At 46.4% G+C, this 27,714-nt stretch overlaps 2 protein-coding genes across 2 annotated transcripts; both read left to right on the top strand.

Moving 5' to 3' along the window:
- The first annotated feature begins 145 nt into the window (after positions 1–145).
- LOC311372720 (E3 ubiquitin-protein ligase XIAP-like) lies at positions 146–6,145 on the top strand. The gene is made up of 8 exons (XM_084489678.1): positions 146–291; positions 2,434–2,710; positions 3,365–3,965; positions 4,245–4,344; positions 4,494–4,572; positions 4,835–4,871; positions 5,029–5,205; positions 5,431–6,145. The coding sequence occupies exons 2-8, from the start codon at positions 2,471–2,473 to the stop codon at positions 5,619–5,621; spliced, it is 1,425 nt and encodes a 474-aa protein (XP_084345804.1). The 5' UTR covers positions 146–291; positions 2,434–2,470; the 3' UTR covers positions 5,622–6,145.
- A 631-nt stretch (positions 6,146–6,776) lies between these two features.
- Positions 6,777–27,481, top strand: LOC311372719 (cohesin subunit SA-2-like). The gene is made up of 34 exons (XM_084489677.1): positions 6,777–6,937; positions 9,028–9,155; positions 9,259–9,352; positions 9,957–10,100; positions 10,212–10,308; positions 10,559–10,635; positions 10,838–11,042; positions 11,208–11,359; positions 12,218–12,291; positions 12,400–12,523; positions 12,632–12,730; positions 12,880–12,959; positions 13,296–13,403; positions 13,840–13,951; positions 14,061–14,178; positions 14,904–15,007; positions 15,177–15,269; positions 15,380–15,469; positions 15,669–15,872; positions 15,991–16,061; positions 16,539–16,626; positions 16,733–16,813; positions 16,924–17,016; positions 18,157–18,331; positions 18,759–18,898; positions 19,295–19,396; positions 19,495–19,643; positions 20,098–20,226; positions 20,596–20,846; positions 22,612–22,837; positions 23,495–23,605; positions 23,707–23,833; positions 24,583–24,660; positions 25,500–27,481. Exons 2-34 carry the CDS (start codon positions 9,112–9,114, stop codon positions 25,521–25,523), a joined length of 3,864 nt encoding a protein of 1,287 aa, XP_084345803.1. The 5' UTR covers positions 6,777–6,937; positions 9,028–9,111; the 3' UTR covers positions 25,524–27,481.
- Positions 27,482–27,714: the final 233 nt, after the last annotated feature.

Genomic DNA, 27,714 nt, shown 5'->3' with positions numbered 1-27,714 from the left:
TACAAATCGTAATTTCCCGTCTGTGATTAATAAGGCCGCCCACTATCTTTTTTTTTTTTAAGATCTAGTGGTTTTTATTATCAATATGCACGCAGTGGAAACACCAATTCCACCTCACCTCAGGAATCACCGGAGCTCCACCACAGACCCCTCCCACGTCTGTCGCCGTCACTAGAACGTCCCTTGCGTAACGTACATAGTTCGACTGGGCTGTCCAAAAAGTCTCTTTTGAGACAACATTTAGCTGAACATAAGGTCTGACTCTGCAGCTGGCTTCCTGAAAATCGGAAGGTAGGTCCGCGACTTAAAAACCCCAGCATTAGCCCTGCCGTAAGTGAGCTGGGGGAGGCTATCTCTGCTCTGCTCCGCGGAGCAGCAGCAGCAGCCTACTAGGGCATTTCCGCCATAGCGCAGCTATGGTTTCGCTTTGACTACGATATTGTCAGTCGCAAGAAGCATTTTGTCGTAACATTGTAGTACCGCGCTATTCTATTTTAGTAATAATGACTACTTTAAACAGCCTCCCGTCCAAACGTCCGTTTTCATGGATACGGTTTGATTACCTTGAGAAGCACATTGCGGTTGGCTATTGTACCATTGTTCAGATACACGGTGAGCGTTTCTAGAATAGGGGGGTCGGTGACACTGGTCATACCTCACACTGTCCAGTGATATATTATGAAACATCTTCCGATCGGTCCAGAACTAGATCGCTTTAGGTGGATAAATAACCTGATCAACTAACGTTAGTAAAAATGTAGACACTGATCAAGATCCCTTAATCTCATTTGACCATCTGCTACATTGTTATTCTAGAACTAGCGTTACCTTTATAACTAGAAAATAAATTCTAAACAAAACGAAAAATAATTATTAATTTGCGTTGTTTACCTACTGCATACTAGATCTCAATGTATCTTGAATTTCACTTGTCTTTGAAACGGATGGGCAGAGTTTATGATCATAGTCCACAGATTAGTAAGTGCAGTTCAATGTCCCGACCTTGCATATCCGGCATCATAACATTAAATGAGTCAAGCAGTTACTCCCTATAAAAGAACGTTGTATGAAGGTGAAAGAACGGGCCCGCCCCGTGTACTTGAAGAGACTTGACTAATTGTGCAAATGTACGACTGACAGTTGGGAGGTGTATCGTCAGCGTGCTATTTCCAAACCTATGAAGGGCTTAAGTTAATTATATGCTGGCGCCCAGGTGATATAGCCAACTTCTTAAATCTGGGATTTCTTTACGATTATGATTTACACCTTTTGCATGCCTTTTGCGCGGCGTGTATTTGCGTGCCCACTCATACCAAACAACCCTCCTTTCATCAACCGCGATCCCGCCCTGCACATGGATTTAGTCGACCCGTCCATGTGACTCGGTTCCTCTTAAAGCCACAGGGACAGAGACACCAGCCTGTGGATAGACAGTAGTGCTTCCTCCACATTATGAAGCCTGACACCATCCTGATCACCTGACCTCCCAATCTGTTTCGCCACCCGGCCGGGTCGGTCGACCTCTGGCCGCCCACTTCCATTTAAATCGATGGAGTTCAAACTCCTTCAGCCATTGATTCAGTTATCCATTCCCATCGAAAGAATGGCCGAACTCCGCTAGTGCAAAGTAATGTTGTTATTGTTTCATAGTTGACATTGAGCTTATTTCTGTTATAACTTTATCTATGGCTGTGTTTACTCGACTCGATACATCAACAACCATCAGACGTAGACCCTGATTCGCCCGGCCAGGTCATCAACCACATGATGATGATGATGATGATGATTTTTGGAAATCCATGTGGGCGGCCGGAGGTCCAGACTGAAACTTGATTGACAAAATGTAGCCCACGTGATCAGGGTGGTGTCCAGGCTACTAAAAGATATAGTCCTAAACCACTGGTCTATATATTATTGGCTATATTTATGTATATTATATATGTGTTATGTATCCATTTAGTAGACAATAAATGAGTTAAATGTTACTTTTTCAAGTATTTCAAGAAAAAAAGTTTGCCCTTTTTTCGGAATCAACATAATGGTTGTCTAAGAATTCTGACAAAAGTTTTTTATTTGAAGTTATGAGATTGGATTCATAATTTTTTCTTCTGGTCTACACAATCAAATATGTGGGATACTAAATATTGTCATTATTTAGTCACTTGTTGTGTTACTTTCTCTTTATGCTTCCTACATTTAGTATAAAGCCAATCCTGAGCGCCAACTACAGTAGCATGTGTTTGTTATTCTTCTATAGCAGAACGCTACCTTTCTGTCAATATTTCTCGTAATGACAATGTCACAATCCAGAGGGCACCATGGCTGGATGCATGTGGGGAAAACACTGTCATTTAAATAAACCAAACAATGCAGATGGTACTTTCTAGTCCTGATAACCAAAAGTACCTTCATTTTTCTCCATTCTCTATTCAGATACCTTCTGTCTCAGTCATCATCTCAATAGCTAGAAATGGCTCACCTTGCACCCGACAGCCAGCTGGAGTCGGACGGCTACCTCGACTGGTCCCACATGAAGCACCGCGTGGACTCGTTTCGGTCCTCAGAGGTGGTCGAGCAGGTGTCTGCGGAGAAGCTGGCCCGGGCCGGGTTCTACTTCACCGGCCCCGCCGACCGGGTCCAGTGCTTCAGCTGTAGCAAGACCGTGGAGAACTGGTGCAGAGGGGACAGGCCGGTAGAGAGACACAAAGAGGTAATGCACGGGGTCTGGGGGTGCTGAATCAAAGGTTAGGAGCAATAGTAATAGAAATTGAAGGGCAAATGTATTAGTCTTTGTGAACTTATTCAATTGGAAGATGGCGAAAAATACTTCCAGTATAGGCCAGAATTTGTAGGCGATAGCGAGTTTAAGTGAGTTGTTTTTTTTACGTAATTAATACAAGCAACACCTATCCCTAACTGCGCCTTTACCATAATAATTTAACAAACTTTCGTGTGCTTGGTCGTTATCATGGATTTCATGATGATGATGATGATGATGATAATAAGCTTCCATTCCATATAGTTCATACTTTCTTGTACATGGAAGATAGATTTTCATTCAAAAACTATTTTATTGGACCTAATTACAGAACAGCAAACCCTAGAGATCATATTTGAATGTATTTAATCTTGCCCGTTTTTCGCAATTTACGTTTATTTGACAGGGACAATGCACAATATATAATTGAGCCAGATTATAGACACAAGGCTAATTTACATCTGTTGTCCAGCAATGCAACAAGCAGGAATTCTTTCAATGAAAAAAGAAATGGGGTCATCATGTCTGGTTGGTTGATATGATCCGTCTCATGTTCTCTCATGCTGAATCACCCTCTCATCACCGTTTTCTGTTTTTTTCCTGAAGGTTTCTCCCTCGTGCCAGTTCCTCAGCTGCACCCACCGGTCCGGTGCACACGGCCTGTTCAGCAACGGTGCCCCCTATAGCGAGGAGGAGGAAGACCTGCAGTACCGCCTGAGGACCGGAGAGGTGGTCGACGAGACCACGTACCCCAAGGTCCCGCACATGTGCAGCGAGGACGCTCGCATGCACACGTTCCAAACCTGGCCCTCCAGCGCCCCCGTGAGGCCCCGCACGCTGGCCCAGGCGGGCCTCTTCTACCTGGGGGAGAGCGACCGGGTGCAGTGCTTCTGCTGCGGCGGCATGCTGGGGGGCTGGGAGGCCGGGGACACGGCCTGGGGGGAGCACTCCAGACACTTTGTCAACTGTTTCTTTATCCTCGGCCACGATGTGGGCAACGTGCCGTCCCAGGGAGGTGGCGAGGTGGAGGAGGAAAGGGTGGAGCTGGGGGCGAGTGTTGGTGGTGGTGATGGTGGTGGTGGTGGTGGAGCACAGCCTAGCCCCGGTATGCCAATGGGAAGCTTTCAGGAGAGACTGGAGAGCTACGCAGGGACCCAGCACCCTATCGACTCTAGGATGCTGGCCAGAGCGGGCTTCTACAGCACAGGTACATCTTATGAAGGGCCATTCCAAATAGTAACCAGCCCAATGGCACTGCAATGAAATACTTGACTTAACTGTTGATCGATGAATTAAATGTGTGTGTGTGTGTGTGTGTGTGTGTGTGTGTGTGTGTGTGTGTGTGTGTGTGTGTGTGTGTGTGTGTGTGTGTGTGTGTGTGTGTGTGTGTGTGTGTGTGTGTGTGTGTGTGTGTGTGCTTACATGTATTTGAATGTGGCTGAACAAAAAAGACAAAGTAAGGAGTAATTAATGTGCCCTGTTGCAGGAGGTGGAGACCGGGTCATCTGTTTCCGATGTGGGGGAGGGGTCAAAAACTGGCTACCTGACGAAGACCCCTGGATGGAACACGCAAAACACTACCCTGGGTAATAAATAAATAAATACATATATATATATATATATTTACACACACACACATCAACATCAATGTCCACTCATCCATAGATCATTTTGTCATATTCTTAAATCTTTCTTTAATATCTAATCTTTAGCTTATTTTTTTAAATTCCAACAGATGCCATTTCTTGCTGTCAGAAAAGGGACAGGACTTTGTCAATCAAGTGCAGCTACAGGAGCCGCGACGGAATGGAGCTGTAAGCAGCTAAAAACACTCATGCATTCAAAGATTGGCCACCCTCAGGTCAAAACCATAAGGGATCTGTTTAGTGTGTGACGGGCCGCTTACCCAGAGCGTTTCATTCCGGTTTCTCGTTTGTGTAAGCCATTAATTGCAGTCATCTAGATGATTTGACAGGTTCTCTGTGCATCACCATCTGACATAACATCTGTTTAACAAGACTATTTGATATTTAAAATGATGTGTCAATATACTATTTGTTTGTATCCAATTTCCAGGCTTCATCGCAGAATGGCTTTTCAAGACAACAGAATGGTAACGCGTCTGATTCACTGAGATGTTATTTATACATTTGCAATGTTATCTTTGCCATGAAAGCTTTTCCAGTTGGCTTTGGCACTTGGGTGCATTTGTAAGTGCGGGTGAAGTGAAGAGCGTCCCTTTTCTCATCGTCAACCCCCCCCCTCCCCAGAAGTTCTCAAATCAGAGATGGCGGCGGCAGCTTTGGCCATGGGTCTGGACCCCGTAACCGTGGAGAGGACGATCCTTGATAAACTCTGCAGGACGGGATCGGAATACCCCAGCGTGGAAGCACTTGTCCAAGATTGTCTGAACAGCAGCAGCCCCGCGAACGATGCCACGTCTGAAGGTGTGTGCTTTCAAGGGTGTGACCAGTGGTCCAAGGTCCATAGTGTAAACAAAGAAGCATTCAAAATGAACTCCTTTGTTATCACGCGGAAGACCAATAATGTATGATTGTGGTATAGCATCTATGCTGTGATTTAATTGAATATATAAATCCGATTCATCCCAAGAGAATGAAAGTGATTATTTATGAATAAGGATTTTGTTGATTTTCTTTTTTTTACACAAGAGGATCCAAGTGATGTACTCGAGCGGCTTCAGAGAGAGAAGCAGTGCAAGGTTTGTATGGACCGAGACATCAGCATGGTGTTCATCCCTTGTGGCCACCTAGTGTGCTGCAGTGAGTGCTCCCAGTCCCTCAGCAAGTGTCCAATCTGCTGTGGCTCCATCACTCAGAAGATAAAGACCTACATCGCCTAACCAGTCCCTGCAACCATTCTCTCTTTCTCTCTGACTCCCTCCATGTTAATGCTGTTCTGTTAACGTTGTATATTTTTAATATATATTCTTGAAAATTATATGTATATAGATTTAATATTTAATGTGTGTGTGTGTGTGTGTGTGTGTGTGTGTGTGTAAGGGGTAGCCTACTGTGCTTCTTAGCAGAGTATATTTTCATAATGAAAATCTTCTGTTCTATATATATTTATATAATGTATAGACTATATAGACTATATAGCTGATTGGCAAACTTTGATTTGGTATGCCATGTATGCGTGAGATGACACTAATTAGGAGTAGGACACTTTCCTTATGTTTTTTACCTGATGTGCCTTCCGCTGGGTTTATTTTTTTAAATCTGTCAATATCTGTAGACTTAAATATGTTAAAACAAAGAGAATTTGGTTTGTAATAAATAAATAAAGGCTTTGTTTTGTCTTATGTAATCAGTTAACTCCCATCATGCAACTGTGGTTTTCAAATTAAAGAAATCTAATAAATCATCTGGTCTGAAATGTTAATTCTTGGAATCAATTGGAATTGGGACGTTTTATGAACCATAATTTCACATTTTTTAATGTACACCCTTACCAATATACATACATATCTTTAATTACATTTATAAAATAAATAAAACTTTGATTTTAATAATGATTGTTAATCTTATCAACCATTTTTTATTTTATTGCAAGGTAGGGATTTAGCCGTTATGACTTTAAATGTGCTGATTTACTGTAGAGGGGCCAACCATAGAATATTCGGCTCGGCTCGGCTAAATATAGCCCTATTGTCAATTAATATGTGGATTATCTTATATTAGGAATGTGGTTCACTCAGACAGTTCACAATGTGCCACGCTATCATTGCATTGCTTTATTCATTACTTCTTAATTCTGCTGCAGCTGTATTTTTTTAATTTTAATTTTGTAAAACATGGGGATACAAAAAGCGTCATTTGATCTGTTTGGATAGCGTGCAATGGTTTGGAGTTCGTCTTTTGTTGCAATCCACTGCGGTCCACTAGATGTCGTGTGACCCTGCAGCCTTCTTCCCTCGCGTTTCCCTGCCCTACCCGCTGTGGCCACTAGGTGGTAGCTCTGCACCAGGATTCTTACCCCCGGGTCGTCGAAACAACAAACCGAACTACGGAGCAAGCTGGCGAGAGAACGTCCGAAACCGCCTCTGACCGCGACTTTCAAACTCTTTTCCCCGATTTGTAATTCGGAATTGCGACGGGGGTCCCTTTTGAGAACATATAAAGTTTGTATTCCTGGGGAGCGAAGATTGACAACAAGGTAAGTTAGCTGTAAAATGGCGGAGCGCAATCTGGAAGTTAGTTGAATGGTATATCTGCTAGTTAGCATGTTAGCCCGCTAGCAGGGCTAGCATCAGATTAGCCGAGCCAGCTAGCTGCTAGCTGCTAGCCAGCGACGCACACACACACACACGCTAACGGCTCGGGCTTCCTGTGTGGGGGGGCTCACAAAACTGGGGATTTCGCGTGTGTGTGTGTTCGGTTAGTTATTCGCCACGGGGAGAAAAAATTACAAGTGTGGGCGAATGCGAGCGGAGCGACCCGGGGTCCGTCCATGTAAACAAAGTGTTGGTTGCCGCTTATGCAATCTGAACTCCCGAGGCAAGATGGAGGACGCAAGGACGGGATGTTTTTTTTTTAGGTAACGCTAACGCTAGCTGCTGCTGGTGGACATGGTGGTGGTTCTGGGAGTTGTTTTAAACACTAAAAAACCCCGACTGATACCTAACGGCTGTTTGTAATGTTCCATATAACCCCCGTGGTCGGGAAAGCCAAAACGCGGACACCCCCGACCGCGGTTCCCGGGGACAATATGCGACCGCTCCGCGGCTAGCTCCGCCGTTAGCTCCCGTCAGTGCCGCCGCACCGAATGCGTTGTTTTGTTGTTTTTGTCCGCGGCGGTGGGGCTCGGTCGTGTCCACGCACCGTATACATTTGTGCTTTGAGAACGAACCGTGTGAGACGGGTGTGTGTAACGGTGGTGGATGTGTGGGTAAAAGGAGACCCTGTGTGTTGTGTATATTCGGAGCTATTGCGAGGCTACTACGAGGCAACCAAGGAGGACCCGTCGCCTGGGTTAGCCGCTTTAGCGCTAGCAGCAGCACCACCTCCACCACCACCACCACCACCACCGATGCACCGGTGTCAATTTTGACAGGCGCCGGGGAAACGGGTCGCCCTTGTCGGTGCTGTCGGATGGAACACACCGGGAAGTTGTTGTGGCGTCGGCTCCCGGGGGTCGTGTGCGGGTTTTTTTTCGCGGTATCCGCTCCGCTCATATCGGGGGAGAAGTTTATAGCTCTGTGATTTGGCGCCACTTTTTTTTTTTTTTTTTTTTCTAATACTCACTCTCTACTCAGCACCCTCCGAATCCCCCAAACTTGACAGTCAACAAAGCCTAACCTAATAACCTAATGGGGGCAGGAGGTGACACCGGTTCTCAAAGGAACGGTGTGGATTAAAAGTGTACATTTTAAGCGGTGCTACTGTACTGTATGCATGATGTGTCGTGTTGCGAGTGGACACGTTTTCTATCTGGGTCTGTTTAATATGGTGGCGTGTCCGGAGAACATGTGAATGCCGTGCGATATATTTAGAAGTAGTAAACAGCGAGGACATGCCCGGACCTTGTCTAAAGTACACCGCGTGTATCGGTTACTTTTGATTTTGAATGACATACTTTCTATGGCAGTAGAACGCTACAGAAAGGCACACCCAGAGCAGAACCATTGCTCAAATGGGAGGAGTTTGTTTTCCTTCTCTACTAATCTGTTGTCAGTCGAGTGGTTTTATTTAATATATACAAATGTCGGCGATTAGATAATTGACAATGTTTGGATCATTTATACTTTGTAGAACATGTGGATTTGAGCAATCACATCGTTTAGCTTTGTATCCTGATTGACCTAAATATCTTTATGAATCGCGTATAGCAGTGCATTTAGTCGACTAAATCCAACTGTTTCTTGTTGATGTTGATGCCTTGCTCTGATTGGTTCAGATTTGTGTAGGGCGGATAGGCCATTGCCATATTTGGCCATGAGGAAGAACCTTTGCACTGGCTGCTGTACTGGTCGTAAACTAGGGGGGGATCAGAATGAGAAAGAACCAATAGGAGTGAGGCCTCACTTGACAGGCCCATTCGTGCCCGCCCCCTGTTACCATGTGAACGTTTTTTTTTTCTCCAAGTGGATCATGGCCATATTATCATATATCACATTTGTCTAACCCTTTATATCCAGATAAACAATTGTATGATATGTAATGTCTTTTTGCATTTGTTTTTAATCTATTCCAAACTACCATGTGAATGTCTATTTTTTTTCTAAATGGATTGTTTTCCTGTTTCAGGTCACATGCAACCACTTCTGGCCTTAATTTTATGAGGGTCTCCAGCCAGTCATAAGTTGCAGTTGTCCAGAAGATGTTACAGAAATGATAGCGGCACCAGAATTACCGTCAGACTTCCCCTTCCCTCAGTAAGTGGCAACCTTTTGACCCCGTGCGCATTACGTTAACAATGATGTCTGGGTTGACCTGAACACGTCTGTTGCACTTGCCCCCCCCCCCCCCCTTCAACAGGGACACAGACACCCGTTTCTCCTCAGACACAGACTTCTCAGAGGATCCCGATGGAAGAACTGCAGTCACAGTCTCCCTCTCAGCCAAAGGAAAGGTGTGTACTACTGCCTGACTGCCCCGGGGCTTCACATGAAAGACTTTTTTGCTACCGCAGCGTTTCCTTAAATATGTGTGAGGAGCTTGATATGGACAGGCGCCAGTACGCTTAACCCACTTCCAACCTACAAATAAGGTGTCTAACTATGAGGCAGCGTAACTTTCTGATAACGTAATGGCCACATTTCACCAGCACCACTGCACGTTTGTGTGTAAAGTCCAACTTATACTCCTTAACTTGTACTCTTCAACTTCCAATTTGTACTAATGATGATTTTATAATGTAGGTTTTATCATTTCTGTGTAGGTTTCTAAAGCAGCAGGATTCGACACTTTAACGTGCTCTAATTTTGTGTTAAAACTAGTCTCTAAAACACAGAATGTTATTTTGTTGATATGGACATAGCATGTAAAAAATAACAACGCCTGAGAGGTAATATTCTAATATTCTAAATCACTGAGAACATTATTTTATAAAACCCTTGGAAAAAGGGTCACCTGGTTCCTGGTCACCTGGTACCCTTTCTCCAGAATCAACACACAAGTTGTATCCCCACTAACCGCCCCCCCCCCCCCCCCCCCCTCCCCCCCCGTCCCTCCAGGGAGGGAAGAAGGGGAAGAAGCCGGCCGGGGAGAAGGGAAAAGGAGCCAAGGGAACGGGGCGGCTCAACGGCCACCACCAGGAGAACGGCATGGAGAACATGATGTTATTTGAGGTGGTCAAACTGGGCCGGAGTGCGATGCAGGTACAACCTGTTGTTCTTTGAACCTCTAGTACCAGTAAGAATCCTGGTTCCCTTTTTTAAGAGAGGCCGATGGTGTTTCAACTCAACACATGTTTTTTTATTTTCCTGCAGTCGGTTGTTGATGACTGGATCGAGTCGTATAAAACAGACCGAGACGTCGCCCTCCTGGACCTCATCAATTTCTTCATACAGTGCTCGGGATGTAAAGGTGTGTGTGTGTGTGTGTGTGTGTGTGTGTGTGTGTGTGTGTGTGTGTGTGTGTGTGTGTGTGTGTGTGTGTGTGTGTGTGTGTGTGTGTGTGTGTGTGTGTGTGTGTGTGTGTGTGTGTGTGTGTGTGTGTGTGAGAGACTGAGAACACAAGGACAGAGTCGTTCAACAGGCGGGATATGTGAAACAGCCAGTTTCTGTGACTAAACCGAGGAGTGACCCTGTCCAATGTCGTTTCTCCCTCTTTTCAGGTGTGGTCAGTGGGGAGATGTTCAGGAACATGCAGAACTCTGAAATCATCAGACGAATGACGGAGGAATTTGATGAGGTAGCTATATCTTGGGGATGTTTAACTCCCTGGGAAGTTGTGAATTTATGAAGTGCAGCATATAAATGATTTGTTGACATCGATGCAGGAACAAGTCAGTGATATTTTTGTGACTTTTAATTGTCTGATTAAATAGATACATGTGTAAATGAGTTAAATATGTCCTTGTGTAAACACGCCATGTCCTGTTTGTGTTTTGTAGGATAGTGGGGATTACCCCCTGACTATAGCAGGGCCCCAGTGGAAGAGGTTCAAGACCAGCTTCTGCGAGTTCATTGCTGTGTTGGTGCGCCAGTGTCAATACAGCATCATCTACGACGAGTACATGATGGACACGGTCATCTCCCTCCTTACCGGACTGTCCGACTCCCAAGTCCGTGCGTTCAGACACACCTCCACACTGGCAGGTAATACAGAGCTACCATCTGCTAGTCCAATATTAACTGCCGTGTGTGTTGGTGTAGTAACCTCCTGACCGATTGTAAACATGCTGCACTACCAAACCGACCAAGAGAAGTTAGCGATGTTTCACCATTGGCTCTTACTGTACTGCGGTCATGTCTTCTGCCTAGCCATGAAGCTGATGACGGCTCTGGTGAATGTAGCGCTGAACCTAAGCATCAACATGGACAACACCCAGCGCCAGTACGAGTCAGAGAGGAACAAGATTGTGGCCAAGAGGGCCAACGATCGCCTGGAGCTGCTCCTACAGAAACGCAAGGAGGTAACCAAAGACAGATTTTACGTTTGGCTTCAAATGGTGCTGCTTTGTGAACTCGTAACGGGATGATGGAAGAACTATGCAACTAATTGGAAGGTTCCTACTCACGTTTACCTCCAGGGACTTGGTTCAGTACAGCTAGCAATTACAATACTTGTCATGCATCTAAAATATATGGAAATTAGTTTAATGGCACTTATTTGTCCCATATACTATCTGTGGTTTCCATGGGGGGGAATTGTCTTGATAAGTGGGGTCAGGATTTATATTTTCTTATGCAGTTAAACGGTGACGTATCGATGTCTAGAAAAACCATAGTCTAGTTTTATATAGCTCATCTTTACCGACCTATTGCATTTTAATGCAATGGGTTCAATTATGGGCTACACCCTTGGGCAGGTCATTGTGTTAAAGTGTTAAGTAATGAAATATATACAGACCGCTTAGCACCAAGTGCATCAAATAAAATAATCCCAAGACCAAATGGCTTTTTATTGGGTTGTGTGAGATCGGGTCCAGCATTGATGTGGACTGCACTGGCCCTCCTCTCAGTTTAACGTCACTGTAGGTACTGTGGTGTCACAGTGGTGCTGGTGCCGACTGTAATACCGCAAGCTTTGGCAGTTTATTCAGTTATGCAACAGCAGGTCCCACTGGGCATCCATCTGCTAGCGCACACTCTGCTGCCACACAACGGCAGGGTGGCATAGTTGGCCGTCACACGCTGCCTCGTTATGCTAACTATGCCTTTCAGGCTCTCTCTCTCTCGCTCTCTCTCTCTCTCATCAGTTGGTACCGTTTGACTGAACAAAAGCTGTCTGCTATTGTGTTCAATCGAGTGCTTTGTTGTTCATTTTCCAGCTCCAGGAAAATCAGGACGAGATCGAGAACATGATGAATGCCATCTTCAAAGGAGTGTTTGTTCATCGATATCGGTAAGAGTTTACATATGTCATCTCTGTTACGCATGCTTACCTCTCGGTACCGAATTTGACGCCTCATTGCGCTGTGCTTATTACATTGTGTGTGCATTGTGTCGACAGCGATTCTATAGCAGAAATCCGAGCCATCTGTATAGAAGAGATCGGGGTGTGGATGAAACTATACAGCGACGCCTTCCTCAACGACAGCTATCTGAAGTATGTGGGATGGACCATGCACGACAAGGTTGGTTAGGATTACGTCTAAAACGCATTTTAAAAGTTTCCCTTTTAACACATCCTGATATGAACTCCGAGGTGGTCACCCCTGACCGCTGTGCACCTGTCGTTTCAGCAAGGAGAGGTGCGTTTGAAGTGCCTGACCGCGCTGCAGGGTCTGTACTACAACAGAGAGCTCAACACGAGACTGGAGCTGTTCACCAGTCGCTTTAAGGTCAGCGCCACCTGCTGGATAAAACTTGATTCACACATTGCTTATAATGCCACCCTGTGTCAAACATGTAGTCAGTGACTAACCGATGACACACACATGTGCTTCACGTACCCGAGCTAAAAGGATGACTTTTTCTGTCACACGCACAGGACCGCATTGTCTCGATGACCCTCGACAAGGAGTACGACGTCGCAGTGCAAGCTATTAAACTGCTCACCCTTGTCTTGCAGTAAGTAGCAGCCGCTCATGATTGTCTTCCAGAATGTATGCATGCACCGACAAGCAAGTACGCGTCTTCCGATTCGACTTCTAATAACCTGGTTGGCAAAAACATAGCATTTTCCTCAAAAAATATGAACATGGTAAAAACGGGGAAAGAAAATGGCGTATACAATGTTCAAGATCGTGGAAGATGGTTTAATGTTTCAAACCAAAAATAGGCATATCAGGCACTTCAAGTGTGGATGGAACCGCATGTGTGTTCTGTGCAATGGACCGTTCCGTGTTAATGTCAGCACTGTTTGGCTGATCCCCCCCACCATGTGTGTTCTGTTTGTGTCCACAGTAGCACCGATGAGGTGCTGAGCCCCGAGGACTGCGAGAGCGTCTATCACTTGGTGTACTCTGCTCACAGACCTGTCGCCATAGCAGCCGGGGAGTTCCTCTTCAAAAAGTATGTTGTGGGACGAACCCCGTCTCTACTGTACTGTAGGAGGAGTAACACAATGAAGCCCATCCAGGTTAGCACAGCGTGTGAGGACTGTTAATGCAACGCTTGTGTTGAACCGAGTGAGGCAGAGGTCAGGAGAGGGGGAGAAGCAGGGGAGGGATGAAGACGGAATTCTATGTTTTAATTGCGCTAAGAAAAACACGCTTTTGTCGACCCTTACAATTCTGTCCTGAGGAATCTGATCCCGGGGCGAGATTGTGCAGGTCTAATAATTGTCTCTGCTGGAATAAGGACCTGGCTACCGCCACTACTCTGTTATCAGATTCAGCGTGGATATTAATCTGGAGGTTGCAAGTTTTGACCCCTTCAGGAAGACATGGGTGTATTTATTGGACAAGATTAGACACACTGACTGTGTGTGTGTGTGTCTCTCCTTCAGACTTTTCAGCCAACGGGAGCCAGAGGAGGAGGGCGCCCCCAAGAGGAGAGGACGACAAAGCCCCAACGCAAACCTCATCAAGACGACGGTCTTCTTCTTCCTGGAGAGCGAGGTATGACGATAGCCACCGCACGCGCCCCCATCGGTTCGGCCTGTCGACCGTGGTGCAGACACCCCAAACAGCCCTCCTCCTGAACACGGACTCTCATGTCTCTCCTCAGCTCCACGAGCACGCTGCCTACCTGGTGGATTCCCTGTGGGAGTGTGGCGCAGAGCTTCTCAAGGACTGGGAGTGTATGACCAGCCTACTGCTAGACGACCCTCTGCCGGGAGAAGAAGGTACGACACACGCACTCTGATTGGCCGACAAACTGGTGCCATACGTCCCGATGTACCAATCAGGGCGGCCCCCGCGTGTCTGTGTGTAGTGACGATAACACTATGAAAAGGCATGCAGCCGCGACGCATTGAGAAGTGTGGCGGTTACTTGATGTCACACTTGAAGGAAAACTACTTGCGGACAATGTTTGGGTAGATTGCGCGCAGACTCAAATCCTGTGCAGGATAGATTCAAGATTTCAAGAAGCTTTATTTATCCAGAGGGAAATTGCTGTGCAACAATTGCGATATAAAAGTGGAGAAGTAATACAAGAAAATAAAACAAGTAACAAAGTGCAACAAAGTGCAAAGCACAATAGGATAAAGAAGCACAATAGGATAAAGACTAACATAAAATAAAGTACAACGATAATAAGCCTGCTGTAAGCACATTTCCAATCACAGCCAAGCTGCCGTCCTAACACTAGCATGCTGATGTAAACAAAACCTTTACCTGTGACCCTGCCTGCTGCTGTAGAGCTAATGGACGTGCAATTCAGTGTTAAGTGCCATTATGTTGCACAGTTTGTTGTTCATTTTCAGAATGGGCAATATTATGATTGTGCATCTGACAGATTTCAGAAAGATATATATATATATATATATAAACAATGAGAGCAATACCAAAAGTTAATATTTTTGTTACAAGGTGTACAACTCTCTTTCCCCCCGCGTGTTTGTTGAAGCTCTGACGGACAGGCAGGAGACGGCGCTGATTGAGATCATGCTGTGCACGGTTCGTCAGGCGGCCGAGTGCCACCCCCCTGTTGGCAGAGGCACCGGGAAGAGGGTACGACCACAACACTATCCAGTAACCCACACGACACGAACTGACGCTGAGCCACCACTGTACAGCCTTGGCCCTAATTGAGCAGTAATTGACTCTGTTATCGGGCGAGTCAGTTATCCACCATATGGCATGAGCCTGCAAGCTGAACACACAAGCTGTCTGTTCTCAGGTTATGACTGCTAAGGAGAAGAAAACACAGCTGGATGATAGAACCAGAATAACAGAGCTTTTCGCTGTGTCGTTGCCCCCTCTACTGGCCAAGGTGAGTTACAGTTGTCTTTTCTTCAGTGACTCAATGATGTTTTTTTGGGGGGGGGTGGGGGTTTAAAGCGGTATACTTAATATGCATGTGTGTTTGCTTGTGTTTGGCAGTACGCAATGGATTCGGAGAAGGTGACTAACCTGTTACAGCTCCCTCAGTTCTTCGACCTTGAGATATACACCACAGGACGTCTGGAGAAGGTACAAACAAAGCCATCAGGGAATTAAAAAAAAAAGTCAAACTTGCTGTGGTGTTTTTTTTTTTTTCTGCTTTAACCAAAGTCATCTAAAGTCATTGCACCAGCAGCTCAAACCTGCTGGGCTCATTTATAAGTTCTATCACGCATCTGCTCTCTCTCTCACTTTTAACTTTACACCCTCCGGTCTGCCCCCCCCACAGCACCTGGAGGCTCTGCTGCGTCAGGTCAGAGAGATCGTGGAGAAGCACACAGACACGGAGGTCCTGGAGGTCTGCTCCAAGACCTACCACGCCCTCTGCAACGAGGAGTTCACCATCTTCAACCGGGTAGACATCGCTCGCTCCCAGCTCCTAGACGAACAGGTGGACAAGTTCAACCGGCTTCTGGAGGACTTCCTGCAAGAGGTGAGCAGGATACGGAGTGTCACTCCACAGCAAGAGAGAGAGAGAGTTATTGGGGTGTTATAGGTTTGCGTTGCACTGCTGTGATGATGTGGTTAACTGTCGAGTGTCTCTTCCCCAGGGTGAGGAGGTGGATGAGGACGACACCTACCAGATTCTCTCCACTCTGAAGAGGATCACCGCTTTCCACAAGTGTGTGACCCAACCGCCTCTTTATGTATACATCACACTCGAGCTGAGTTCCCTCTACTGCCACCCGAGCATCCCGCCCGGGATTCATTAATGTACATCAAGGGCTCCAGGCAAACTTTTCACAATGGAGGCACTACGTTTTACAGTTAGTGGCAGCAGCAAATCATTTCACAAAAAACGGAGTGATTGCAACGCCAATTTTAGGGAGGAGCATTTTTATTAACATAGCACGATATTAATCAAAAACACAGATGAAAGTCAAGCGGCAGCAGTGCCATGAACATTTTTTAAGTCGCAGACGACAGATTTACGGTAATGAGTCACTCCAAATTGGTGGGAGTCTGGGGTCCTGACATCTCCTCCTGCCTCTCTTCAAACCCACTCCCATTCATTCTCCTCTGTACTGTCATCCATGAATCACCGCCGTGCCTGTGGCTCACATGAGCCGACTCTTACTGTTCTCTTCTGCTCCCTCAGTGCGCATGACCTTTCCCAGTGGGACCTCTTCACCAGCAACTTCAAGCTGCTCAACACGGGCATCGAGAACGGAGACATGCCAGAGCAGGTGAGCACTAAGCCCCCTGCCGGCACGCGAAGGCATCACATGATGATTTATGCGTGTTCTTTTGCGGCTCATCTGACCACCACGTTGTTGTCTTTGGCGTGAGCAGATTGTGATCCAGTCACTGCAGTGCACCCACTATGTGATCCTGTGGAACCTGGCCAAGCTCTCCGAAGGCAGCTCCAGAAAGGTAAGCTGCGGCCCCCATGGGTAGTGGGTTGGGTCGGTTGGCTTCAACGCTGAATCATTTGGTATGGAGGTATAATGTTAATAAATGTGGATTGTTTTGGGGGATTTCAGGAGGATATGGTCACCCTGAGGAAGCAGATGAGAGCGTTCTGCATGATGTGCCAGCGCTATCTCACCAACGTCAACACGACGGTCAAAGAGCAGGTAAGGCTGTGTTTAAATTTGGCTCCCATGTTTCATGCTGTTGTACAAGCTGTTGCTATTAAGTTGTTAAGTACAAATATGCTGTTTGAGAAAAAAGCTCAAAGAAGCTTTTAGGCGCACAGTTGGGTTAACACCATGTGGTCTTGTGCTTGAATGTAGCTCCATCCCACCAATTATTATTATTATTATTATTATTATAACATCCCAAGAGAATCTGTGCACAGTTCTACATCCATTTTTTTTGAGTTCTTACCAGAAGAAAATTGATCTCGTCCAGATACATTTCCAACAAATGTAATATTATTTTTCCCCAGACTATTTTTCTTTTCATGCGTTTGTTTTTTTGTGGTTGGCTCACTACACCTTTTTTATTTCGTTGCCAATGGAGCTTGCTACCTCATCTCCTTCTGTTTTTATTTCAAGTGCAAGTAGTGACTCCCACTCAGTCGTTGGCTCCACAACAACCAAAGCGTATTGAACCCTCTGGTTTGCAAAGCAAGGGGCTCGGCGCTACGGTGTTATGGGAGGCCTGGCAGTGGAACCTACAACAATACAGGGACAATTAAAGGGACAATAATGGGGGCGGTATATTGTTTTTTTTTAATGAAAGCACAGTTGGTAATGTTGAAAATGCCATACGTAAGAATTTAGACTTATTAAATTATAAGGAACGGAAGGAATAATCTGAAAAACATTGCAACAAAATGTTAAAATGGTTAAAGATCACAGCAAAACGACCTATTAGCAGTGCCTCTGTATGATACAGAGTTCATTTCGTTAGCCTTACTTCCTCATCAATTAATAGCCCCTGAGGCTGATGTTGATCCCATCTTCTTTTCATTGAGAACCACCAAACCCCGGGCTGTAATCTGGCCCAAATGAGATTAACAGGCCCTCTCTGTTTAAGTGTATCATCCCTGCCTCCGAGCAATCCTCCCTTTTCCTCTTCCTCTTCGCTCCTCTGTTAGAATGTGATCAGTCAGGTCTGTGTTTTGTTCCCTCAAAGTTGGAGCAAAGGGGGGCTCTCTCTTCATGAAGCCCGTTTCCCAGGTGTTCTGATGTCCGATGCCGTTTTCTCTCCGAACAAGGCGCCAAGCATCTCCTCTTTTTTTTTTTCTCTTCCATCCTTTCCATCTGCAGGCCTTCACCATCCTGTGTGATGTGCTGCTCATCTTCAGCCACCAGATGGTGTCAGGTGGCCGGGAGCACCTCGAGCCCCTCGTCTATTGCCCTGAAGACTCGTTGCAGGTGGAGCTGCTCTCCTTCATCCTCAACCACGTCTTCATCGACCAGGACGAGGAGACCAACAGCACAGGTAGCGGCTCATTTAGTAGCACTGTGGTAGTGCTATTAAATCATATAATAATATAATCCCCAAATAGTCATGTCTGGTAGAATTGGGGTTGCTTCGACGTTGATTGTGTGCGTCAATGGTCACTTTCATTTATTGGATGTTAATAAATCAATGGTCATGAATATTTTAATAGTCGATAGATTAAAAATCAAAACATTTATTTGTATTTGCATGTCTCTAACAGACGAGTAACTGTCAGGCCACTGTTACTCACACTTTCTCTTGACTGACACCACTTTCTAAACCCTTGGTTGACTCGCTGCTGTGACCTCTGCGGCCCCAACTTTTTAAATCAGCGAGCGCCCATTTAATCAGAAACGGCAGCAGCTTAACGCGTGTAACGGAGACGTGATGTGGGCTGATGTTTGTGCTCCGATCGCACCGACAGATGGGCAGCAGGACGACGAGGCGGGAAAGATAGAAGCACTGCACAAGAGGAGGAACCTCCTGGCCGCCTACTGCAAGCTCATAATCTACTGCGTGGTGGAGATGAAGACCGGCGCCGACATCTTCAAGCAGTACATGAGGGTAAGGCATGCGGCGGCTCGCTGCGGGATGCTCTCGGGTTAGGGTTAGGGTTTAGATGATCCACTTCTTTTTTTACAAACAAGGGGCCGATTGGTGAGTGAACAAGGGCGGCATTAGCTCAGGAGGTAGAGCGGGTTGGCTGGTAACCGCAAGGTTGCTGGTTCGATCCCCGGCTCCTACTAGCTCAGTGTCGTGGTGTCCCTGAGCGAGACGCCTCACCCTAATTGCTCCTGACGAGCTGGCTGTCGCCCTGCGTGGTCGACTCCGCCGTTGGTGTGTGAATGTGTGCATGAATGGGTGAATGTCAGTCAGCACTGTAAAGCGCTTTGGACAAAAGTGCTCTATAAATGAGGACCATTTACCATTTGTTCCATTGACTGTCACATCCGTCTCCAGTATTACAACGACTACGGCGACATCATCAAGGAGACGATGAGTAAAACTCGGCAGATCGACAAGATCCAGTGCGCCAAGACGCTCATCCTCAGTCTGCAGCAGGTCAGTGCCGCCGCCGCTCAGAATGACACACGAGAGCACCGTGATGGACAGGTGTGAACGCTCGACTTTATTTAAACCTCCGCACCTCATTCCTCCAGCTCTTCAACGAGATGCTGTCAGAGCTGGGTCACGGCTTCGACCGCTCCTCCTCGTCGTTTTGCGGCATCAAAGAGCTGGCCCGTCGCTTCTCGCTCACCTTTGGCCTGGACCAGGTCAAGACCAGGGATGCCATCGCCATGCTGCATAAGTAAGATCTCACCTCCCCAACTCCCCACCTCCCCACCCCCCTCCGCCGCCACACCGTATCTGGTTGCACTGCGCATATCTAGAATTACCGCCCTTGGCCCAGGGCGCAGTCAAATCCCGCAGACAAATGACCCCTGGGTTGCTATTTTTCCACGGTGTATATGAGCCGTGTTATGTCCTGCCCTTTCCAGAGGCTTAGCCGGTAGAGCCCTGCTGGGCGGTTGCCCCCTGTGAATCTGGCACTTCCATTTGGAAGCATGGAAGTGTTGGGAATTGGCCAGGCGTCGGAAGCCACCTGTGTTTATATCCCTGAGATGTGTGTATTATGAGAAGACAAAATTGGTTTCGCACGGAAATCAGACATCAAACAGTGGGGGGAGGGGGGAGTAAATTATGACGGCGCGCTTGGATTTATGGTTTGGCCTGTGTGTGTGTGCGCGTGTCTTTCTTTTCAGGGACGGGATAGAGTTTGCATTCAAGGAGCCGAGCCCCCAGGGAGAAGGCAACCCGCCCCTTCACCTGGCCTTCTTGGACATCCTGAGCGAGTTCTCCTCCAAGCTGATGAGACAGGACAAGAGGACTGTGTAAGTCTGCGTGTCTGAGCCGCTCGCCAAGGGGAAGTGTCTCCCTCTCGTTCCTCGGAACAACAGGTGTCCGTGACAACCGCCGCAACGGCTGTTTTGTGTTGCACAAGTGCTTGGTTCAAGGCTGTGTCTCTCTCTCTCTTGCTCTCTCTCTCAAGCTCTCTCTCTCTCGTCCTGCTTCTTCCTCTTCAGTTGAAATGTGCACCTGGCTTTGTGTGCATGGGCCTGTTTGATTTGTTATCCGCGGTGTGTGTGCTTTCCTGTGTGTGTGCGTGTGCGTGTGCGTGTGTGCACACAACTGGCTCTAAAACCAGCAGCCCCCTGACTGATGGTCCCTGTCGTCCCGTCCCGTCCCCCCCCCCTCCACAGCCACATGTACCTGGAGCGCTTCATGACGTTCCAGATGGCCCTGCAGCGCGAGGACTGCTGGCTCCCCCTCATCTCCTACCGCAACTCCCTGCAGGCCGGCGGCGACGACGACACCATGTCGGTGATGAGCGGCTACTCGAGCCGCGGTTCCTCTGTGCGCTCCAAGAAGGCCAAGCCCACCGCCGCCGCCACCAGCGCCGCTGCCGCCGCCGCCGCCGCCGCCACCGCGGCCAAGCGGAAGCTTCCAGAAGGTATCCTATATGGAACGGGGACATTAATCACACGCCAGACGTTTTGGTTTTTCCAGGCTATGGTGGCCCCCCCCCCCCCCCGAGGCCCCATGAACAGAATGATACATCTTTTATTTTTAGACTTTTTTTTCTAAGTTTATCTTGGTTGAACTACATATTGTCTCTGGGGTGGGCGTCGGTGTTAAGGCACTTTCAGGCTTTATCTGTTCTTAGTTTTAGCGAATGTCTTTTTGCTTCTTTACTTCTTTACCGCTGTGAGGTCTGGCCGTTTAAAATAACGGCGTTAAGTAACGCCGTTATTTTTTTCAGTAACGGGATAATTGAAATAATTACTGTTTCCGTCGTTACAACCCCGTTACTGTTACTGACAGTTAAATGCGGTGCGTTACTATGAATTGATTGAATAAACTGCGTAATCCGAACGCACCCCTGGCTCCACACACAAACTGATAGGGAGGAGACCGGGTGGGTTAACAACGAGATAAGCGATTATGATTGGCTAAGGCAGAGTCATGTTTCATGGTAGCCAATCGGAGCCAGTGTTTTTACACACAAGCCAGGCCACGCACACCACACACACGCACACCCAAACACCTTCGAAGAAGCGGCAGAGATGGCGAGTCCGGAGCAATCCGATGAAAAGTTGGCATTTTCAAGGTGGAGATATAAGCACTACTTATTCATTGACATATAGCAACTTTTTTTTTTACAGTAACGCAAATAGTTTTTTCCCTGGTAACTAGTAATTTTATTATAAAGTAAATCAGTTACTAACTCAGTTTCTTTTTGGAACAAGTAGTGAGTATCTATAACTAGTAACATTTCCAACACTGGTTGTGACCCAGCGAGTCCCGTTATCTCGCCCATCAGCATCAGCAGTAGCTTGGCTCAAAGGGAAAAGCCCCGTTTACAGAGCTGTAATGTTGCCCCACTGCTATGTCATGAAGGCAACGCAGAGACCTGGATTAACCCAGATGAGCTTCCCCCCCCCCCCCCCCCCCCCCCCTGCCTCCTCCCAGTTGGGCTCTGCCAGCCCCTGTGCTGGGGGAAGGGATTACGGAGCAGATGGTGGGAGGGTCACAAGATGGAGCTGTGTCTTACCGCTTAAAGCGGGGTCGTTTAGATTACCATCCGGGTCAAGAGAAAAAAATTTTTTTTTAACAAATGGAAACATGCCATGCTTGTTTTGTGGAACTTCAAATGTTAATGGAACCGTGTGTGTGTGTGTGTGCGTGTGCGTGTGCGTGTGCAGTCTTGCATGAGGCCAAGTTCTCCCCTGTATTTTATTTTCTGGGGCGTTTTGCCCCCTGATGAGAGCAGCTACGTTTTAACGATCAAAGAAATGCATGGTTCAGTAATCACACTTTAAAGACACCAATTCATGGAATAAAAAATTGGTACATTGCCTTCTCTACCAAAATCCACATCAAGTGAAAGTGCCCAATGTTTAACATATCGTCCCTCGAGCTCACGGCTGTCTGCCAGCAATCTTTCTGGGATTGGCTTATTCGGCGGTCGAGATAACGGGATATTGTAATTAAATAAAAAACGACTTCTGTGTCATGTCGTAGCCGCAAAACCATCGCAGCTGTATTTTTTCCCCCCAGTCTCATCCTAGCCCTAAACGTTATGCACCATCTGTGCAGTGTGATGGAAATATGAGATGAATTGAGAAAATGGCGAGTCTCCTTCAGATCGTTGCCCGGTGGCCATGAACTCAACTCTTTGCCGTGTTTCTCTTTGCCCCCCCACCCGCCCCATCCAGAGGAGAGCAGCAGCAGCAGTGACGTGTGGCCGAGCCTGCAGACGCCCGTGATGATGCCCTCACCCCACCTCACGTCCACCGCCATGCGTGAGCCCAAGAGGGGCCGCGACGACAGCTACATGGGGGTGTACCCCCTGCCCCACGACCAGCAGACCCCCCATCCGCACACGCCGCAGCACCATCCACAGCAGACCCCACAGCACATCCAAACCCCCATGGACTACAAGTGAGTAGACCCACCCCCCCCCCAACCCGACAACCGCCTCTCTCACGACCGGATATAAATAAATAAAGGACATTCCTCACCTTGACCCCGGGGTTGGTCAGTCATGGAGTATCTCCATGACTGAATACCATTCCCTACCTGCCAGGCAGTTTGTCAGAATGCCTGCGAGTCTGTTGTCAAACACGGTGTTGCTCTGGTGTTATTGAACGATTCTGTAGTCTCTGAGCATACGGGTTCCGTTTTAATGATAATGTTTTCCTTTCGGATCGGTACATGGGGGTCAGAGATTCTGCAACGCTGCCAAAACGCATTCATCCACAGTGGTGCGTAATGTCCTATTTGTGTGGCATTGGTTTCAGCAGCAAAATAAATAATAAAAATGAACAGATTATACGGCGAGCTCCCTGCCAACTCCTGGGCTCCGTTGAGACAGAGACGAACCTACTTCCGGCCGTACAGGACCTCATTTTCTCTCCCTGGCAACGGACCAGTGGGCCATCCTTAATGCTGGACTCAGTGCACGACTGCAGTCAGAGCACTACTAACTGTGTGTCTCTATCTGCGTGTGTGTGCGTGCGTGTGTGTGTGTGTGTGTCTCTGCGTGCGTGCGTGCGTGTGTGTTTGTGTGTCTACGTGTGCGTGCGTGTGTGTGTGTAGTTCTCAGGTGACGTGGATGCTGGCCCAGAGGCAGCAGCAGGAGGAGGCGCGCCAGCAGCAGGAGAGAGCCATGAATTACGCCAAGCTCAGGACCAACCTGCAGCACGCTATGTAAGAGCCCCGCTACTCCCACCGAGCCGCGGGGGGCCGGCTGCCATGCTGCGCTGGCATCGGTTCGCTACAGCCGTTGTTTTTGTGTTTGTGTTCCACAGTCGCCGTGGTACCGGCCTCATGGAGGAGGACGAGGAGCCCATCGTGGAGGACGTGATGATGTCTTCTGAAGGACGGCTGGACGACCTCAACGAGGGCATGGACTTTGATACTATGGACATAGATCTGGTGAGATGTTTGTCCGCGCTTCAGTTATCAAGTGCAATGGCTTCCGGAATGAGGCACCTGTTGTTGTTGTTGTTGTTGTTGTTTTTATTTCATTTTCATTGCCCCTTTCGGAAGTTTGAAAGCATTTCGATAGATAGATAGATAGTCCTTTATTAATCCCCCTTAGGTGAAATTCACAAGTGACCAGCAGTACAGTGGGAAAAGAGTGCGAAACAAGAGTATATATACAAATAAATTTATAAAAAGTTTGAAAATAGGAAAAGGGGGTCGTCGGGAGCTGCTGTGTCGGGCTGCCACTCGCTGCGGCCAGAAGTGAAGATAAGATTTCCCAACCTAGACGAACAGCTTTCTGGTTCTAGTCATTCTAATGGTTCAGCGTTTGGTTTAGTAGAGTGAGGAAGGCCCCACTCTGGGTTGGATGCGTGTGAACACTGACTGGTACTATTGGATCCGCCTTGTGCTAACCTTGTGTTCTCCACTTAATGCAGGTTGTATTCATTCATTGTACTTAATTGTGTAGCATGTACTTAATTATGTTGTGCATGCATGTTGTGTAGCATGTACTTAGTTGTGTAGCATCTGCAGTAGCTAGCTATCTCCGCTGTTAGTACTTGCACTTGGTTCTATGATCATCTTTACTGTACCGTCTGCGATATATTGCTTCACTTCTTATGACAAATGTACTTATTGTAAGTCACTTTGGATAAAAGCGTCTGCTAAACACCCTAAATGTAAATGTTCTCCTCTAGCCTCCTTCTAAGAACCGCCGTGAGCGGTCCGAGCTGAAGCCAGACTACTTCGACCCGGCTTCTATCATGGATGAATCGGTAAGCAGTCTCTTCTCTCGAGCACCAGCCAACCCCAAACACAAACGACCAAGTGGTAAACTAGCGTTCAATAACCAATGCTTCTTTTTGAGCAGCATTCAAATGAGCCTTCTGTCGCATTAAAATACTTGAAGGGGAAGTCGATATTTTCTCACGTCAGTCCTTATAATTGACTGCCTTCACTCACGTCCAATTACTATTAATGCATTCAGCTCTACTGGTTGGTAAAATAATAATATTCTCTGCATTTCTCTCATCACCCATTTGATACAAATTAGACAGGCAATCCACCAAAACCCGAATCAAATAGCTTCTGCTTGTACGCATGGACGGTTTATGGAGTGCAGCAGCCGCCAAGAGCCTCCTCAGTCTTGTTTCTACCAAGTTTTATTCTGACGCGACAGCAGAAGCTCTTGGCTTTTACTCTTTTTTTTTTTGTAGGCCTTCACTGTTCTTAATCTTGGCAGCCGTTACGGTGACAGTAATACCCCTGAGTGACAGCCCGGAGGCAACTCCATCAAACATCCCTATGCATTTATTGTCTTTTACTATATTCATTCACATAGACACGCCGACTGCTAAACACCTTCTCTTGGATGAGTTATTGACATTTAAAGCAAGTTGATGGAAAACCGGCAGTCTGGACGTAAACAGAAATGTGTATTCAACGGCAGCCGCGACGGCAGCCGCGACAGCAGCGCTGTTGAACTGGGAGATTAACCATTAGGAGGCGCTTCCTCACCATTTAAAAGACTGCTATGGGCTATTGATTTCTCTCAAGTGCCTCTATTTGCTCTCGTCTGATGATTAATTGAAGTCTTCTCTCACACACTTCCCAGGTCCTTGGAGTGTCGATGTTTTAAACAGATATTAAAGAAGCTGGGAGAAGAGTGGAGGCACCTTTGTATTTAAAGAGTTTTAGATGCGAAAGCAGAAGTGTGTATCCTGTAGAGAGAACATTTCTGGCTGTTGCTCCACATGGACCAAGGACCCCCACGCTCAGTGTTGCTTGCTCAGAGAGGACTTTGTTTCAAATATTTACTTTTTATAACCTTGGGTAAGCTCTTCCTGCTCGGAATCCATAGTGACAGGCCACTACCAAACCTATTAGAGCTCAGACATGTCTAAATAAAAATCCATACTAGTCCTTTTTTTCTTCCTTTTTTTTGGCTTTTTTTTTTTTTTCTCAAATGGGGATGGATTGGTGTGTTAACTTAAGAAAAACTTTTTTTTATGTCTAACCCTTTTTATAATAGTAGTAAGTAACCAGGTGTGAAGTAGTAATTTATAAACGGACTGTAGTAGCTTGCTTGTAATGTGTTAGCCAAAAGGACGGAGGTCTTTTATTTTATATTTTTCATTTATTTCGCCCCCTCTGGTTTTTAAGTTTCTAACCCCCTCCCTTAATGGTCGGACCTGATGTGTGGTCCCAGTCGCCTGTGGTGGTTCCCATGGTGAGTTGTAAGTGTAGAGTCAGGACCCCTTTAGTGCTGTGAACGTCCCGGAGACTCGGCTGAACGCCCCTTTACAGTTTAAACCGTGAGCGTTTGACGCTCACCCAAAGATTCGGATCACTCCCTACACCTACGTCCCACTGAAACGCACCCCCGTCGTCACAAAGTGAGCTGGTTTCTTTCCTGGTAGTGCCACTGTGTGGAGTATGAAAAAACAGTGCATTTGAAGAAAATATCCTCTTTTTTTTTTTTTTTTTTTTCCTCTCTTTTGAAATCCAGCATATTAATGTTGAAATGGGTATCTACATTTTAAATAAAGTTATATATGAATTGGTGCTGATTTTATAAATGTGCTATTATTTTTTTCTTATTTTCAAATTTTCAACCGACGGTCACAAAGTTTGAGAAATGTGTAAAGAAAAAAATAAAAAAATCAAGAGCATGTGCGAGTCCATGCGCCGCGAAAGATTTTTAAATTTGTATTTTTATGGTTTGTCTTGATAATGTCTTTGGGTTTCTACCTTTTTTCCTACATGTAAAATAGTTTGGATAAAACTAATGGGGGATGATTTGTGAAATTCAGCTTTAAGGTTTTTTCTCAACGTGGGGAAAAAAAAAAAAAAAAAAGTCCTGTCACAAAATACTTCTAATTTCAAATGTTAAAAGCGAAGCTAGTCAATGGGACCCTCCTGAAGGTGAACGTTTATTCAGCAGTGCTCTGGCAGCTAGACAAAGCTTAGATTTTGACAACTACTTGTCGTACACACAAGTTTTATTGCGATGTTTGTCTACTGAGATATTTTACTTTGTAGTCATTCCATGCCTAAGCCTTAAACATGCTAGTGGAGATCACCTTCTCTCACCGTAATATTCCATGTCAGAGGATCATGTTCATGTTTAAGGGGGGATAATTGGCTTCTTATAACATGAAACGTGAAGTGGCTGGGCGTAATGTGATAAAGTAGATGAACAGCCAGGTGTGTGTGTGTGTGTGTGTATGATGTGTGTGTGTGTGTGTGTGCGCGCGTGCGTGTGTGTGTGTGTGTGTGTGTGTTTTGCCTAATTATTTTATGTAAGTAAAAAAAAAAATCTTTTAAGGAAGAAAAGTACTGTTTATTGTTTGTTACTTTACCTACCACTACAATGGTATAAATTCTTATTGGATCACGTGTACATATATACAAAATTTCAAGCTTTATTTTTCTTTTACCTCTCAAACCATTTCTTGTGTTTTACATTTTGTTTTAGTTTCCTCTGCACTCTTTTTAGTTCCATGCTCGGTTTGTCTATATCCCATTCTCTTTCACTCACTCTGTTTCTGATTTGTACTTGTCTGGAGACTTTTGAATAAAAATCTACACATTTCATCGGCGTTTCCACTGCTTCCTGAGTCTCTTCCCCCCCACTAGTCCTCCCTACTTAGCATTCCACATAAGGCGGCTCATGCGGGTGTGACCTCATCACGTCGCTGCCGGCCAACACTGGTGGAGCTCTTGTGGGTCAGGTTTCCCAATATCCGGGCAAGAAGCTCACGGAGCTTTCACTGGAAAAATATAAAGAGACGGAATCCGGTCTTTTCCCCACACGTTTCAGGGCTCAT

This window comes from Micromesistius poutassou (genome assembly GCF_964030765.1).
Source record: "Micromesistius poutassou genome assembly, contig: SCAFFOLD_2330, whole genome shotgun sequence".
Classification (NCBI taxonomy): Eukaryota; Metazoa; Chordata; class Actinopteri; order Gadiformes; family Gadidae; genus Micromesistius; species Micromesistius poutassou.
The sequence above is the reverse complement of the archived record's forward strand: the minus strand, read 5'-3'. Positions and strand labels throughout refer to the sequence as shown.

What these genes read in the sequence shown, in the direction of transcription:
- LOC311372720 (XM_084489678.1), top strand. Translation starts at nt 2,471, where the DNA reads ATGGCTCACCTTGCACCCGACAGCCAGCTGGAGTCGGACGGCTACCTC. An exon ending in CGGTAGAGAGACACAAAGAG is followed by an intron (nt 2,711 to 3,364) that starts GTAATGCACGGG and finishes TTTTTCCTGAAG; the next exon opens with GTTTCTCCCTCGTGCCAGTT. An exon ending in CTTTTCAAGACAACAGAATG is followed by an intron (nt 4,872 to 5,028) that starts GTAACGCGTCTG and finishes CCCCCTCCCCAG; the next exon opens with AAGTTCTCAAATCAGAGATG.
- LOC311372719 (XM_084489677.1), top strand. Translation starts at nt 9,112, where the DNA reads ATGATAGCGGCACCAGAATTACCGTCAGACTTCCCCTTCCCTCA. An exon ending in GATGGACCATGCACGACAAG is followed by an intron (nt 12,524 to 12,631) that starts GTTGGTTAGGAT and finishes CTGTCGTTTCAG; the next exon opens with CAAGGAGAGGTGCGTTTGAA. An exon ending in GCCATCGCCATGCTGCATAA is followed by an intron (nt 19,644 to 20,097) that starts GTAAGATCTCAC and finishes CTTTCTTTTCAG; the next exon opens with GGACGGGATAGAGTTTGCAT.